Genomic DNA, 16,351 nt, shown 5'->3' with positions numbered 1-16,351 from the left:
AGCTTTATGATCTATTATGCCAAAAAAGGTTGCAAAAGGGACTATTTAGCGAGATATTATTCATGCTTAATCAACCATGCATTCTTGCAACTGTGTTTTGTTTGGATTTCTGCTGTTGAAGTTGACGCTCAACATCTTATTCGAAGTTATTAAAATATCAATTTTGAGAAGCTATTCATTTGGTTGCAACTCTCTTAATTATCATGATATTTTCCTTTCTCAATCACACACAAACACCTTTCTACACTATAATTTGAAGTGCTATAAATACCGTGCATTTCTTGGCTTGGAATAAGAAAGAAATCATCAAACTATATAGCTCCATTTTCTTTGCCAGAAGCTCTCCACTTCTTTCACATTTTGAATAGATCAAAGATGGACAGAAATCAGATGCAACTAAAGATTGCCTGCTTGAGGAAGTCATTCTTTGATGAGGTACATAAACTTCTTATGTCTTTTTTTTTCGAAAAACAACATGTGATGATGTATCGAAGCAACTACAACTTTATTCAACAAACAATGTTGATGTTTACATAACTGTATGCAGGGATTCCTTGATGAGCAATTCATACAGCTAGAAGATTTGCAAGATGACGTGAATCCTAATTTTGTGGAGGAAATCGTAGGGTCCTTTTACGGGGATTCTGTTAGATTGCTACGCAACTTAGAATTGTCACTGTGAGTCCCTAATTAGCACAATGGCTAATCCTACATCTGCAGAGCCTACTCTACACGAGAATTAACATTATTTTCTATGTTTATATGTTCAGAGAGAAAAGGCCTTTTGATTTTTGTAAGCTGGAGAACTACATGCACCTCTTCAAGAGTAGTAGCTCAAGGTAAATTCATGCGAGTTCTTTATTTAGTAAAGATAAAAACACATAAACGAACTCCTCCATCTGTATCTTAGCAAGAGGTCTTTGTCACAAAACTATTCTTTGTATTTCTGTGCGTTATTGACGATTAATGCCATCATAAAGCTAAAAAGGAATAGGCTGAAAAGGCTAATTGTAGGTACTAAAAATAGAAAAAGAAAGAGAAGAATATATATTTAAGACATACATAAAAATGTATAGGCTGATGATTCACTTACCATGAAGAGTCAATTAAATTTTCGGCACACACACACAACACACTATTTTGAAGCCTAGCATGTATGATTAAGAGGTATCTATATCTGATGGATATGGCTATCATGCAGCATTGGTGCCATCAAGGTAAAAAGAGAATGCACGAGGTTTCAGGATTACTGCAAGGCAGGCAATGCTGAGGGGTAAATTTGATCAATCTCCATCTCAACTACAACAAGCTTATATAGTTAGTATTTGATTATATATATGTATCGACTTATTAAATCCAATATCAAATTCTAATTGCAGATGCATTAGCTCATATCAACAAGTGAAACAAGAGCATGCAATTCTAAGGAGGAAGCTTGAAACTTATTTTAAGGTCTTCAATAAATCTCTCTCTATACATATATTCCCCCCTCCCTTCTGTTAATTAGCATAATTAGCACATGCTTATTTATTTTTTGAACTTGAAATTTCAGTTAGCAAGACAAGCCGCCTGATCCACCAAACACATGCTTTGAGAAGGAGGACAACAAGTGGTCCTTGAATCACCAACATCTTGATACACTGTTACACTTTCATATATGTTCTATATATTATATCTGTCCTGAAATGAGGCATTTCCTCGTCTCTCTCCCATAAATAATGTTCGGTCTCGAAGTTATTAATAAGAAGACGAGATTTCTTATTGAATGCAACTCTGGCATTTTAACTTGATTCAGTTTTAGTCCTCTGCCAAGAAACTTAAGTATTTAAGGGTTAGTTGATGATCATGTGTATGAGTCTGTAGTTGTCTATCCATTTACACAAAGTGTAAGGGTATCCCAATTCTGTACACCTGATGTGGATGTGAGTTAATTTTGTAAAAAAAATAATGAATAAAATACACTAATTAATTGCAATTAATCACATCATACTCAGAACACCGAATACTTGCATCATGCAACTTTGTTAAGCTTCTAAATGAATGTATATATTCTCTAGTAGCACTTAGAAATAGAGCTTCAATTATAATGAAAAGAATACCACTTGTGAATGCAATAGAAATGTATAGACAGCTGGGTGATGGTACTAAGGAGCCCTGCTAGATCAAAATATTGTTTCGGGCTTCGGTCCTTCCAATTTGGAACATGATTTAAAATTATTAAACATGGGACACTAACTGATTTTGCAGCTGAGAGTATGCTTGGTATGATTGGTGATCCGGGCCTTCTTATAATCCTGTATGACGGCATTATGTGCATGTTATAAATTGTTGATGGAAAATCTCTTTTTCATCGAATTTTGTTTATCGAATTTTGTTTAAAGCCATATTCAACTATCCACAATAGAATCATTCATTCTTTTGCATCGAATTATGTTAAAAGCCATCAACTATCCACCACAGGGTCATTGATTTTTGGGATGATTTTATATTTTAGTTGATTCAATACAATTTTTGACACAAATAAGTCAGGCTTTTGTACGATTGCCCATTTTAATTTTTTAAGAAATAAATTGACTAACTTTTTTCTAAACATTAAAAACTATCTGGTTGTTATTTGAAAACGCTAAAAATTATATTCGATAAACTGAATGTACTTTTTAATATTATAACTTTTTTTTAATTTTTTAAATTATATAAAACTAGTTGATAAAGCCTACGAAGTACGGGCCAGAATCTATATATAAATATTAAATGATAATTTTATAGAAATTAATTCTAAATTATAATTAAAATTTATAATAAATAAAATTTTTATTATTATTACAATTTTTTTTTTAAAATTATAGGTGGTTTCCATTAACTCAAATATTGTAGAACAATAAACTAAACCTTATTATATTTTGTTGTCCGAATAAGACATAAATAACATTTTACATTCAAACTCTACCCAAGTATGCATTTCAAAAATGTTGTCGACTCGATTAAAGCAGGTGCTTCCTGAGATTATTTCTCCGTGCCAATCTGCTTTCGTCCCTCAACGTCTTATAGGGGATAACATTATGCTTGCTTAAGCACTCTATAAAAATTATCACCTAATTAAATTCTGAACAGTCTCGGTGTGCCTTAAAGGTAGATATCAAGAAAGCGTTCGACACTCTCAGTTGGAAGTTTCTATCGGAAGCCATGAAGAGAATGGGATTTTCGACTATGTTTATCAATTGGGTAATGAAATGTATTACCTCATGTAAGCTTTCAGTTAAAGTTGATGGATCGATTGAAGGATATTTTGCTGCTAAGTCGGGTCTTAGGCAGTGGGATCCCCTGTCTCCATACCTTTTTGTAATTGCTATGGAAGTGATGACTGCTTGCATTAAAAAATCAATAGCTACTACTGATTTTTCTTTTCACTGGCTGACCAAGGAAGCTTCTATATCTCATGTAACATTTGCAGATGATGTTTTTCTCTTTAGCAAAACCACTGCAGCTTCACTTGGGTCTTTGATGCGGGGGTTTTAGTACTTTTCGAATGCTTCTGGGTTGCATCCTAATCAGACCAAAAGTCAATGTTTTTTTGGTAATGTCTATCAGAATGTCCAGAACGTTATTTTGAGTATAACAAGTTTTCAAGCAGGTGATCTTACAATAAAATATATGGGAGTGTCTCTCATCTCTGTTAGTTTTAATCTTAAACTTAGATGTTATTTTGCTTAATGTTTATTTGATTGTTTTTTCTAGGGAATAAGTTTGTCCAACATTAGTTGATTTAGTCGTATGTTTCTTTGTGGAGAGTTTGTAGGTCTAGTTGAATAAACTTAGTCCTGGAGTATTTGTAGGAGTTTAGTTGATAACAGGTTCCTATTTTGTAGCCAACTCTGTTTTGACAAGTCTTTATATTCGGTATTGCTGTATTGAATGAAAACAAGTCGTTGGGCAATTGTTCTCTGTGTGTTTTTCTCTAAGTTATTTGTTAAACAGCTATATTCATATATATATATATATATATATATATATTTGATTAAAGATTAGTAGACTTAAGAATATGGTATCAGAGCATCAGGCGTACTGTGTGTTACCTGTGGAAAGCAGCGACTATGGATGTGAACAAAATGAAAGGTGGATCGATGGGACTCAACTATCCCATGTTGACAAAGACTAATTACACGACATGGGCTCTTAAGATGAAGGTCATCATGCAAGCTCACTCAGTTTGGCGGGAGGCAATAGAGCCGAGTGATCCAAAGGTGTCGTGTGATGATAGGGTGGACAAAATTGTGTTGGCAATGATCTACTAAGCGATACCGGAAGAGATTTTGTTGACTCTTACAGATAAGACGAAGGCTCAGGATGCGTGGCAGGCCATCAAAACACTTTGTCAAGGAGCTGATAAAGTTAAAAACGCGAAGATACAGACTCTTAAGACCGAGTTTGAATCAATGGTGATGAAAGACAATGAGCAGATCGATGATTTCTGCATGAAGGTTACTGGATTGGTGACTAATATTAGAGCACTGGGGGAGTGTTTGAGTGAATCATATGTGGTCAAGAAAATATTACGAGCAGTCCCCACAAAATTTCTGCAGATAGTATCAACTATGGAGCAATTTAGTGTTATGGAGACATTGATTGTGGAAGAGACTGTGGGTGCTCTTAAGGCTCATGAAGAAAGATTGAGGGGTCAATCTGACAGTACAAATGGTCAACTAATGATGACACAGGAGGAGTGGTCCAGGCGTGAACGAGACGAGGGAATGCTCTTGTTAACCGGAGAAGAGTGGTTGATATGAACAGAAAAAGCTGGAGGTGATTCATCGACAAATTGGAAGGGACGTGTCAATCAAGACAAAAGCAAAATTCGATGCTTCAACTGTCAACTTTACGGACACTATGCAGCAGATTGTAGATGACCCAAAAAAGTGAGAGAGTTTAAACAAGAATCTAATATGGCACAAGTTGAGGATGAGGAACCAGCACTCTTATTGGCTAACCATGTTGAAGAAAAGGGAAAAATAATGCTCCTAAATGAAATGGCAGTAGCTCCCAAGTTGGCCAAGAATGAAAGTGCAAGGAACACTAGCTCGAGCTTGTGGTATCTCGATAATGGGACAAGCAATCACATGACGGGAGACAAGTCGAAGTTTAGAGAGCTAAATGAGGACATAACTGGTCAAGTTCGATTTGGTGATGGATCAACGATAAAAATCGAAGGAAAGGGCATGGTGATTCTCAAGTGCAAAAATGGAGAAGAGAAGGCTCTAACTGAGGTATACTATATTCCCACTCTTTGTAGCAATATTATAAGCATTGGTCAATTATCTGAGGAGGGTAATCGAGTGATTATTAAGGGGAGTTTTTTGTGGATATATGACAACTAAGATAAGTTGCTTGTGAAAGTTCAGAGGTCTCAGAATAGGTTGTATAAATTATTGGTCGAAACAAGTAATGCTAATTGCTTTCTGTCGAGAACTAGTGATAAGACCAGGCTGTGGCACGTCCATGTGGACATGTAAACTTTCAATCACTGGTATTGATGGACAAAGGACAGATGGTGTATGGCTTACCGAGAATTACACAACCTGATGGTATTTGTAATGGGTGTCTAATATCGAAGCAAACGAGGAAACCTTTTACCACAAAAGCTCATTATAGTGCGAGTAAAGTGCTGCAACTTATTCATGGGGATCTTTGTGGCCCTATACAACCTGCCACTACTGCTGGAAATAAGTATTTTTTCTTGTTGGTGGACAACTACAGTAGAGTTATGTGGGTGTATATGCTAAAAAATAAGGATGAGGCACTTGGGGCATTCAAAAAGTTTTGATCACAAGTTGAAGATGGCAATGACAAGAAAGTTAGAGTGTTAAGGACAGATAGGGGTGGGGAGTTCTCCTTCAAAGAATTTGATACTTACTGTGAGGAGGTCGGAATTACGAGACACTACACCGCACCATATTCGCCTCAGCAAAATGGTGTGGTGGAACGGAGAAATAGAATTGGTGTTGAGATGGCTAGGAGCTTCTTGAAAGAGACAAATATGTCGGGAGAATTTTGGGGAGAAGCAGTAAGGCATGATGTCTATGTATTGAATCGACTTCCAACAAGAGCACTGTCCGGAGTAACGCCATATGAAGCATGGAGTGGAGTAAAACCAAATATAAGTCATATACGTGTATTTGGGTGTGTTGCACACATGAAAATTCCGAGTGTACACACCAAAAAGTTGGATGATAGGAGCAAAAGGGTTATAAATATTGGGAAAGAGCCTGGAACGAAGGCATATAAGCTTTATGATCTAATTGCAAAATGAGTTCATGTGAGTATTGATGTAATTTTTGATGAAGCAGAATCGTGGTCATGGGAAGAGCTGAGTAAAAATGAGAATCAAGAGTCATACACATTCTCTGTTGTGGGTTCGAATGAAAAGAATCCTAATGAACTGAACACGGAGCAAACAGATGGAGAAGAAGTAAATGAAGAAGCAACAGATAGTGATGGCACTGAGAACTCGTCACCAGGTTCGCAATATCCATCAAACTATCAGGATTCACCGAGCTCACAATCTCCAGTGAATTATCAGGGTTCTGATAATTATGATGACAGCAACCCAACGAGAAAATACAGGTGCCTAACAGATGTTTATGCTGAAGCACGTGAAGTAGAACTAGAAGATGAGTTGTACTTAATGGGAGTCGAGGAACCAAATACTTATAACCAAGCAGCAGGTGAAAAGGAGTGGAACTTGGCAATGCAGCAAGAGATGAAGTCGATCGAACAAAATGGTACGTGGGTATTGACAGAGTTGCCAAAGAATCAGAAGGTGATTGGGCTGAAGTGGATTTACAAATTAAAGAAAGACGCGGATGGCAATATAGTGAAGCACAAAGCTCGTTTGGTGGCCAAAGGGTATACACAAGAACAAGGTGTTGATTTTGAAGAAAATTTTACGTCCGTGACTCGACTAGAGACGGTTCGATTGTTATTGGCATTAGCGGCCCAAAACTCTTGGGAGGTACATCATTTAGATGTAAAAACAGCATTCTTGAATGGAGAAATCAAAGAAGAGGTATATGTGGCTCAACCAGAGGGGTACGTTCAAAGGGGTAAAGAACATATGGTGTACAAGCTTCTAAAGGCGTTGTATGGGCTTAGACAAGCTCCACGTGCATGGTACTCGAAACTTAATCAGTGTCTTGAGGAGATGGGGTTTACCAGGTGTCCCTACGAACATGCGGTATACTCTAAAAAGGAAGGTAATGATATGCTGATCATAAGTGTATACGTTGATGATTTTTTGGTCACAGGTACAAACTTGGGAGTTATCAAGAAATTCAAGGCTCAAATGAGTAACAAGTTCGAAATGAGTGACCTTGGGAAATTGAATTACTATCTGGGAATCGAAGTGGATCAAGGGAAGGACTATATTGAGTTAAAGCAGTCTGGGTATGCCAAAAAGATACTTGAAAGAGCTGGTATGTCTAAGTGTAATTCAGGAAAATATCCCATGGATCCTAAGGATCATATTAATAAAGATGAGCATGGTGTACCAGTTAATAGCACTCAGTATAAGTCGATGGTGGGAGGCTTAAGATACCTGGTTCATACCAGGCCTGATATTGCCTATGTCGTGGGTGTGATTAGTAGATACATGGAACGCCCAACCGAGATGCATCAGAATGCAGCAAAGAAAATTTTACGATACATCAAAGGGACGATAAACTTTGGCATTGTGTATACGAAGGATGGCAGCAATAATGAGTTATCTGGATTTTCAGATAGTGATTTGGCCGGTCATTTGGATGAACGAAAGAGCACAGGTGGAGTAGTGTTCTACTTGAATGAAAGCATCATTACATGGGTTAGTCAGAAACAGCGATGTGTTACATTATCATCGTGTGAGGAGGAGTTCATGGCCGCAACTGCAGCAGCCTGCCAAGGTATTTGGTTAAAGAATGTTCTTGGTCATGTTTTGGGTGTCAAGATGAAGCCAGTAGTGATATATATTGACAACAAGTCCGCAATTGACTTGGACAAAAATCCAGTGTTCCATGGTCATAGTAAACACATTGACATTCGCTATCACTTTATACGCGAATGTGTTGAGAAAGGGGAGATAATCATCAAGCATGTCCGAGGAGAGCTTCAGCGTGCGGATATTCTTACAAAGGCCATGACTACAGTAAAATTCGAGCGTATGAGGCAGCTAATGGGGGTTAAGGAACTCAGTGAATAAGTTTAAGATTAAGGGGGAGATTGTTAGTTTTAATCTTAAACTTAGATGTTATTTTGCTTAATGTTTATTTGATTATTTTTTCTAGGGAATAAGTCTGTCCAATATTAGTTAATTTAGTCGTATGTTTCTTTGTGGAGAGTTTATAGGTCTAGTTGAATAAACTTAGTGTTGGAGTATTTGTAGGAGTTTAGTTGATAACAGGTTCCTATTTTGTAGCCAACTCTGTTTTGGCAAGTCTTTATATCTGGTATTGCTGTATTGAATGAAAATAAGTCGTTGGGAAATTGTTCTCTGTGTGTTTTTCTCTAAGTTATTTGTTAAACATCTATATTCATATTCATATATATATATATATATTTGATTAACGATTAGCAGACTCAAGAATCTCCACAAAGCTGAAATCTCGAGATTGCATTCCGTTATTTAAGAAAATTTGTAAAAGAATTAACAGTTGGACGTGTCGTACGCTAAGTCACGCTGGTAGACTCCTTTTTCTAAAAGTGGTACTGTATGGAATGTAATGATACAAATGGTCAAAGTCTCGTGGGAAGATTGTTGTTTCCCCAAAGAAGGGGGGGCTTGGGCTCAATAATATTTTTAACTAGAATCGAGCTGTCATTTACTATCAACTTTGGAGAATTTTAAAACCTCATGACAAGTCAATTTGGTTAATCTGGGTCCACAAAACTGTACTGAAGAGAACGACATTTTGGACCAGGAACATTTCATATTATGCCTCCTGGTGCCTTAAGAAAATTATAAATGCTAGGGAGGAGGTGCTTAGGTATATCAAATACAATGTTGGGATAAATTCTTCCTTTCTTTTGTGGCATGATCCGTGGTTGGAGAGTACACTGTTATTTCATTTGTTAATAATAACAGTTTATTCTCCTTGACGGAGACCGATAAAATGGATAAGGTTAGTGTTTGGATGGAGAATGACAACTGAAAAATTCTGAATTCAAATTATATGGACGCTATTGATTTGAGAAGACATATAGCTGGAGTGTGAATAAGGCAACATGAAAATATTGCTTGGGAGGATGATCTGAAGGCTTCAACATCTTTTATTTATAACAGCATCTGTAACCATAATTCTTTCCCTCCTTGGACTAAAGTGGTCTGGCACTCATTCCAAATTCCAAAATGCTCGTTATTCTTCTGGTTGGCCTTTAGGAACAGATTGCTAACGAGAAACCGAATGCATAATTTTGGGCTTGCTGCGGATGCAAATTGTATTCTGTGCAAATGTGGTATGATAGAAACGGTTGAGCACCTATTCACTTCTTATTGCTACACTGCTCCGGTGTTTGATATGGCAATGTTTGCTTTGTCGCGTGATTGGAACTCCTACTTGTAAGGAGTGTTATTTAATAACAAAATCACAAAGACTCAAGAGCAGCTTGGCTACCTGTTTTTTTCAGTTGTTGGTCATCTGGTTTGTAAAGAACGGAATTCTCGCATTCAACATCCCGGCCACAAATGCTCAATCCAACAAGTTCATTACTCGATTAAACTGAGAGAAAGAATCTTCACTAGTCAAAGGTTTAGGATGCAGGCTTCTAACAACAGCAACTTGATCTTTTTTTAGTATTAAATTGTAATTTTAGTTTTCTGTTCTGAGATAAGGTACTGCTGCTTTAGTCCTTTACTGCGGGTTATTTGCCTCTATTTTGCTCGCGGGGTAGGCCCTTAGACTTGTACTAATTCAGTCCGCCTGTTTATAAAATACTTACTTAGCAAAAAAATACGATAACTTAACAAAATATTAAATCAACGTTATTGAGTACCGAAAGTAGGAAGTGAACAATACAATTGGCAGATAGTTTAACAAATCATTGAATTAACATTATTAAGTACCAAAAATATCCACCCACATTCGAAAATTGATTATTCCTTGAAGTTAATTTTCTAGTTATACAAAATCGCAAAGATTGTAATCGTAGATTATTAAATTTGATAAAAAGGGTGAAATGTATAATAAATTATAACATTATAAATATAGGGAATTGAAGTCGAGTGAAACCAAGAAACTAAAATAAAATAAGTAAATCTTGTATAATTAAATATTTGTAAGTTCAAACCCGATGAGATTTATTAAATTAAATTACATAATTTTAACAAAAATTTAGTGCTCTTGTATTATTGTATTCCACCATAAGAGTGTTTGTCCTATTAATAAAATATATTGATATAATTATATAGTTGTAGGGTTTGAAACTAATGAAATTAGTACTATTATATTCTAACAAAAAAGTTTTTTCTTTTAGTAAAGAGTATAAATATGAAATAGGTAGAGTAAAGAATTGAAATAATTTAATGTTAGAGAATTGAGTTTAAAAGTATGAGGAAAATATGCAGAAAAGTTATTAAAAATATAATAATTGTAGTTTTTATGCGATTTTACTAAATGCAACTCTCTTTTTTTTTATAAAATAATTAAAGTATGTTTTTTGTTGTGTTTTCGGTTGCATTTGATTTAATAAGTGCAGCTTGTTGAGCAACGTATTATGCAATCAAATATTATTATTATTTTACTGATTCTTGAAGTTGTAGTCATTGTCGATTTTGATTTATTTTAGGTGCAAATATGGTTGCAAGGTTGTAAAAGATATATTTATAAAATAGTTTAACAGAGAAGGTACTTTTGCAAAACAGAATTCTCAGTGTTAAATTTTCATAAAATTTCAATTATAAACAATTAATTATTTAATTATGTAACAAGAGAGAATTAAAGCCGGTGAAACCAAAATATTGAAATTTTATATAATTATGTTTAAGCAGATGTTTGAACAGAGGAAATCATATAAATTATGCCAAAAGGGAGGACATTAGTAAAGTACTTGCCTTCTTTATAGTCAACCCATCTACTTCCGTTTTTTTCTTTGAGCTAGTTTGGTTTCAATTTGATTCCAGTTTTTTATCGTCCCTCTTAGAGCATCTCCGATTAGGAGTGAGCATTTCCCGGTTCAGAACCGAGAACCGAACCGAACCGATCAAAAATTACGGTTCCGGTTCGGTTCTTAACTAATTCGGGTTCGGTTCTTGATTTTCTAGAAATTTCGGTTTTCGGTTCGGTTCGGTTCTTAACATACTAGAACCGTAAGAACCGAACCGAACCGTATATAAATGAATAAATACAAATATATATATATATTACGTATTATGTTTTCTTATTTATAATATTATAATAAATTTTAAAAAAAATATGATTTTTATTATATTACTCGTTTCTTTAAATATACATGGACTTTTGAATACTTTTATAAATATTTTTCTTAAATATTATAAAGTAATCGAATTCAAAACGATCCACCACTAATAAAAATCTTCTTTTAGTAAGTTATCCTTAATAAATAATCAAAACTAGTCAAAATTTAAAAAGTTAGAATATAAAATAATATGCAAAATAAAACATTATGAAATAAAATATGAATTCGGTTCTTTCAGTTCAGAACCGAACCGAACTGAAATTTACGGTTAGGTTCCGGTTCGGTTCTTACATATAAACGGATCCGGTTCGGTTCTTGAAATATTCCTATTTCGGTTCTCGGTTCTTTCGGTTCCGGTTCGGCTCGGTCCGGTTCTGACCCGTTGCTCACCCCTCTCTCCAATGCTAACAAATCCTTAGCTAAAAATATAGGTGGCATTCCATAAATATCAATTATAAAGATTTTGTATAAAAGTATCCACTCCAATGGTACATTCCTGTTAGCTAAAAATATAGTCAAACTCCTGACGTTGGCTATATTTTTTGAACCTCTACCGACCTGTAGCCGAATGACACATCATATGTTATCATATCAAAATACAATATTCTATTTATAACAACTTGAAATAATGATAACATACTATTTTCAAAATATAGTTATTCATTATAGCGAACTCCATTGAAGGGAAATTTCTTACAGATTCAGTAAATTTTAGATAATCAGTACTTCACACTATTTAGCCAATCATTTTAGCTAATAAGCATTGGAGATGCTCTTATGTATCTATAACTGTATTCCACGTGTTTGTCTTATTAATAAAAACTAGCATAATAACCCGTGCGAAGCATGGGTCAGTTTCTAGAGTTTTTTATTTATTGTTTTATTATTTGTAAATGTTTTACAATGTCTAACTTATATCAAATACAAGTTGATTGTTTATCAATATGTATTGTTTTCATAGAATACATTACCAAATTACACAATATTTCTAATATAGCTCATTAAGCAAAATTTATATATTCTTGTTTGTGTTGTATAATTTGTATTTAATGAATAAATATAAACATGATAATTAGTGTACGTTTAAAACAAAACGATTAAACTTAATTTGTACAGTTTTGTTACTATATTTACAAAGAAAAAGTTAAAAATTAACGTATATGTTAAATACAGAGTTGACCAAAAATTTTGAATTTTATTTAAATACTATTGTAATTGTCTATATTATTACCGAGTTCGCTACTAACTTACAATTAACTTACTTAATTTAAAAATATAAAAAATGCATAAGTGAAGTCAGAATGACTTGCAATAATTTATATATGATATTCACATAATCACTGCAGACAATCCAAGGGTTGGCTCAGTTGGTTAAAGATGGGATAACTATTCTTTTGGTCACAGGTTTGAATCCCACGGGAAGAGAATTTATGATTATGTCTCCTGAGTCAGAGCTTATCGCTTAAATGTACCCAGTGCGCACCCGAAGGGTAGCGGCTGCGGGTTACCTAAGATAAAAAAAATAATCCATATCTATTTTTACGCAACCGAGTATCAATCATGGTTGTAACATAAAATTAAATTATAAATTGAAAAGACTTATTATTGATATTCATGATTTTTTTTCAAGAATTCGAAGGTAAAATTGTAAATATATCGTTATTTAAACCGTTTTTAAGTTTCTTTGATTACGACTCTAATATTTTATCATATACTAATTTGATAACATTGTATACTATTCTCCTAAAATTAAATATTTTCAATTCGATAAAATTTTATAAATATCAGTCTTATCGCTTAAATGTACTCAGTATGCACCGGAAGGGTAGCGGCTGCGGGTTACCTACGATAAAAAAAACAATCCATATCTATTTTTACGCAACCGAGTATCAATCATGGTTGTAACATAAAATTAAATTATAAATTGTAAAGACTTATTATTGATATTCATGATTTTTTTTTAAGAATTCGAAGGAAAAATTGTAAATATATCATTATTTAAACCGTTTTTAAGTTTCTTTGATTACGACTCTAATATTTCATCATATACTAATTTGATAACATTGTATATGATTCTCCTAAATCTCCTAAAATTAAATATTTTTCAATTCGATAAAGTTTTATAAATATCAGTTGAACTGGTTAATTCCTTCAAATTATTGAACAATATATATTTTTTCTTTAAATAGTATAAAATGCATTGAATCAAATGTTATAATATAGTATATATATAACTTTTATTTGAATAATTTAAAATATTAAAATAATTCAAAATATTTGTACAATATTATCTTGATCAATGAATATTGCTTATCTAAAAGAATTCTTTTTAAAAATCTAGTTTTTTTAAAGTGATAAATGAAAAATAAATCGATTTAATATGTCATCGTAGTTTTAACAAATATTGTGAGATCTCATATAAAATTTTGAATATTTTTAAAATTGGGACAACACCCAAAAATAATAATGTGCTACCATTTAAGTTAGTAATTCTAATACAAATAATCAATTGACTTGATCCTTTTTTTTATCGTAGGTAACCCGCAGTCGCTACCCTTCGGGTGCGCACTGATAAACCCTACGGGCTCACGCAATAGCCTGTAAAGCACGTGAACCAAGATAAACCGCATTTAGCGACAGACCCTGACTCAGGAGGCATAATCATAAATTCTCCTCCCGTGGGATTCGAACCTGTGACCAAGAGGATAGTTATCCTCTCTTTAACCAGTTGAGCCAACCCTTGCGGGCAAAATTGACTTGATCCTATAAAGATTTTAAAATTTTAATATATATTAATATAAGATTTTAAAATTTTAATTCACACTATTGGTAAGATATTCTCGTCGAGCTTGTAATTTAAATATACTAAACGTAGAAGGTGACGATGTTTTTCGGCCGAGCCATGTAGTCATATTTCGGGTATTTTTTTAACAATAGGCCAAGTTATGACTTTAAATTCAAAATAAACTAAAATGCATTGACTTATTATAATTCGAAATTATCTAAATATGCAATACCGATATAGATTATTTATATATATAAGCGATTCTATTTTCAATAAAAATTATATATGTACATTTTAATTACTTTTTATAATAAAAAATATGTTAAAAATATATTAGATATATTTTCAAAGTAAAAAATGATTAATAAATAAGATAATAATCCATTTATGTACTATGCTTAACTTTATATTTGGAATTCATATTTTAAAAATTAGTTGTTCAAATATTCAAGTAATTATCTTTTTTTTGCGGAATTCAAGTAAATATCTTTAAAGTTAAATAAAATATTTTTATTTAGCACACTTACATATTATGTGTATGATAAAAAAACATATATAACAATATGGTGTAGTGGTATGAGGTTGTTTAGGTGAATGTAATATCTTGAGTTCGATTCTTACAAACCACATCTTTTATATAAATATTAAAAATAGGGATAATTTAGTCTTTTTAATGAGATTTTTTAATTTGATGAATATTAAACTAAAATGAGGCAACGGTTATAATGATTTAGGTTGAACTTATCCTATACCTATAACATATGGACAATTGAAAATATAAAAATTTATGTTTGGCCTAATTTTCATGTAATATGTTTTGGCTTATTGCGTGAAAATATAATTGATTCTTCATATATAACTACTTTTTAACATTAGGTATAAAATTAAGATTAGTAAAATTTTATTGAAATAATGCTTAAAATACATTACTTCATTCAAAATAATGATTGACGGTAATGTTTCGTCCAAAATATCCGCTGAATATACATGATGGACATGTATATTCTATTTTAAAAATTGTGTGAAGAACTCGTATATGCGTATTCATTGTTCACAATAACATAAATACACATATTAAGTCACGGTAGACACAATTTTTTAAAAAAAAAAATACGCCTGACATGCATATTTGTTGGTATTTTAGACGGACAATCCCGCCAATTAGCATTTTACGTAATTGACCATTTTGATAGATATTTTAATTTTTTACCCAGTTTTATTTTGGAATAGCAAAACTAATTTTTATTAAAATAAGAAAATTAGAAAAGGCATTTTTGTTTTTTGAAATTTAAAATACATGTATGCAAAATGTTAAAACCGCTTCATTTTGAACATAAGGAATATTTAATATTTGCCAAAGTTCTCATAATTAAAGCTATCATATTTTAGCACCGAAATGGTTCCATATATGAAAATTAAAAAAAAAAGAATTGTTATAAAGTAGAAGTGTGTGTTGTATCTACTTGTATTGTTTGTAGGACAACAAAAAGTTCAAAAAAAGGTCCCACTACATGCGTACTTTTGTAAATAAAGCTTCACAGAATGCAATAATAGCTAGAGGCTTGACTTTACTTTTTCGCTTAACTGTAAATTTAGAGAATTTATTGGGCTGCTAATTAATCCGGTAGTTTAAAAACTGCATGTAGTATAATCTAGGAATGACTGTTAGCTAGCTAGGATTTAAAAACCCAAATGCTTAATTGGAATATTTTCACTTTTCACCGTTTATGAAGTTTCAGAAAAATGATTTTCAGAATTTAACTAGCTAGTAATGTAAAGAAACTAGAATTTTGGAAACAATTTTTGTACTTTTGTTTTAGATTTATAAAAAGAAATTTCTTTTTTAAAAAGGGGATACTTTTGTTTTGGATTCGTAAAAAGAAATTTCTTTCAGAAAGAGGATAAATTATTTAAGAAATATTGTCTATTTTTCATAAACGTCTTTTTTGTTTCAAAAGAGTAAAACATTTCTAAATTAATCAGTTTTTAACAATTTTTTAAAATTTCTTGCATCATAGTCAAAATCCAGGAAAGAAATACTCCCTCCGTCTCATATTATGTGACTGCCAATTACACTTAATTTATTATAATATAAATTTGAAAACTTATGTCATTAGAAAATATATC

At 32.8% G+C, this 16,351-nt stretch overlaps 2 protein-coding genes across 2 annotated transcripts; both read left to right on the top strand.

The window, feature by feature from the left end:
• The first annotated feature begins 274 nt into the window (after positions 1–274).
• Positions 275–1,790, top strand: LOC141672412 (histidine-containing phosphotransfer protein 4-like). Its single transcript, XM_074479005.1, has 6 exons — positions 275–435; positions 548–678; positions 771–839; positions 1,202–1,273; positions 1,380–1,452; positions 1,553–1,790. Exons 1-6 carry the CDS (start codon positions 376–378, stop codon positions 1,571–1,573), a joined length of 426 nt encoding a protein of 141 aa, XP_074335106.1. The 5' UTR covers positions 275–375; the 3' UTR covers positions 1,574–1,790.
• Positions 1,791–3,183: 1,393 nt separating this feature from the next.
• On the top strand, positions 3,184–3,516 carry LOC141673236 (putative mitochondrial protein AtMg01250). Its single transcript, XM_074479967.1, has one exon. It carries the CDS (start codon positions 3,184–3,186, stop codon positions 3,514–3,516), a length of 333 nt encoding a protein of 110 aa, XP_074336068.1.
• The last annotated feature ends 12,835 nt before the right edge of the window (positions 3,517–16,351 follow it).

The sequence above is a fragment of the Apium graveolens genome, chromosome 7 (assembly GCF_009905375.1).
Source record: "Apium graveolens cultivar Ventura chromosome 7, ASM990537v1, whole genome shotgun sequence".
NCBI lineage: Eukaryota > Viridiplantae > Streptophyta > Magnoliopsida > Apiales > Apiaceae > Apium > Apium graveolens.
This window is presented reverse-complemented; position numbering and strand designations above follow the sequence as displayed.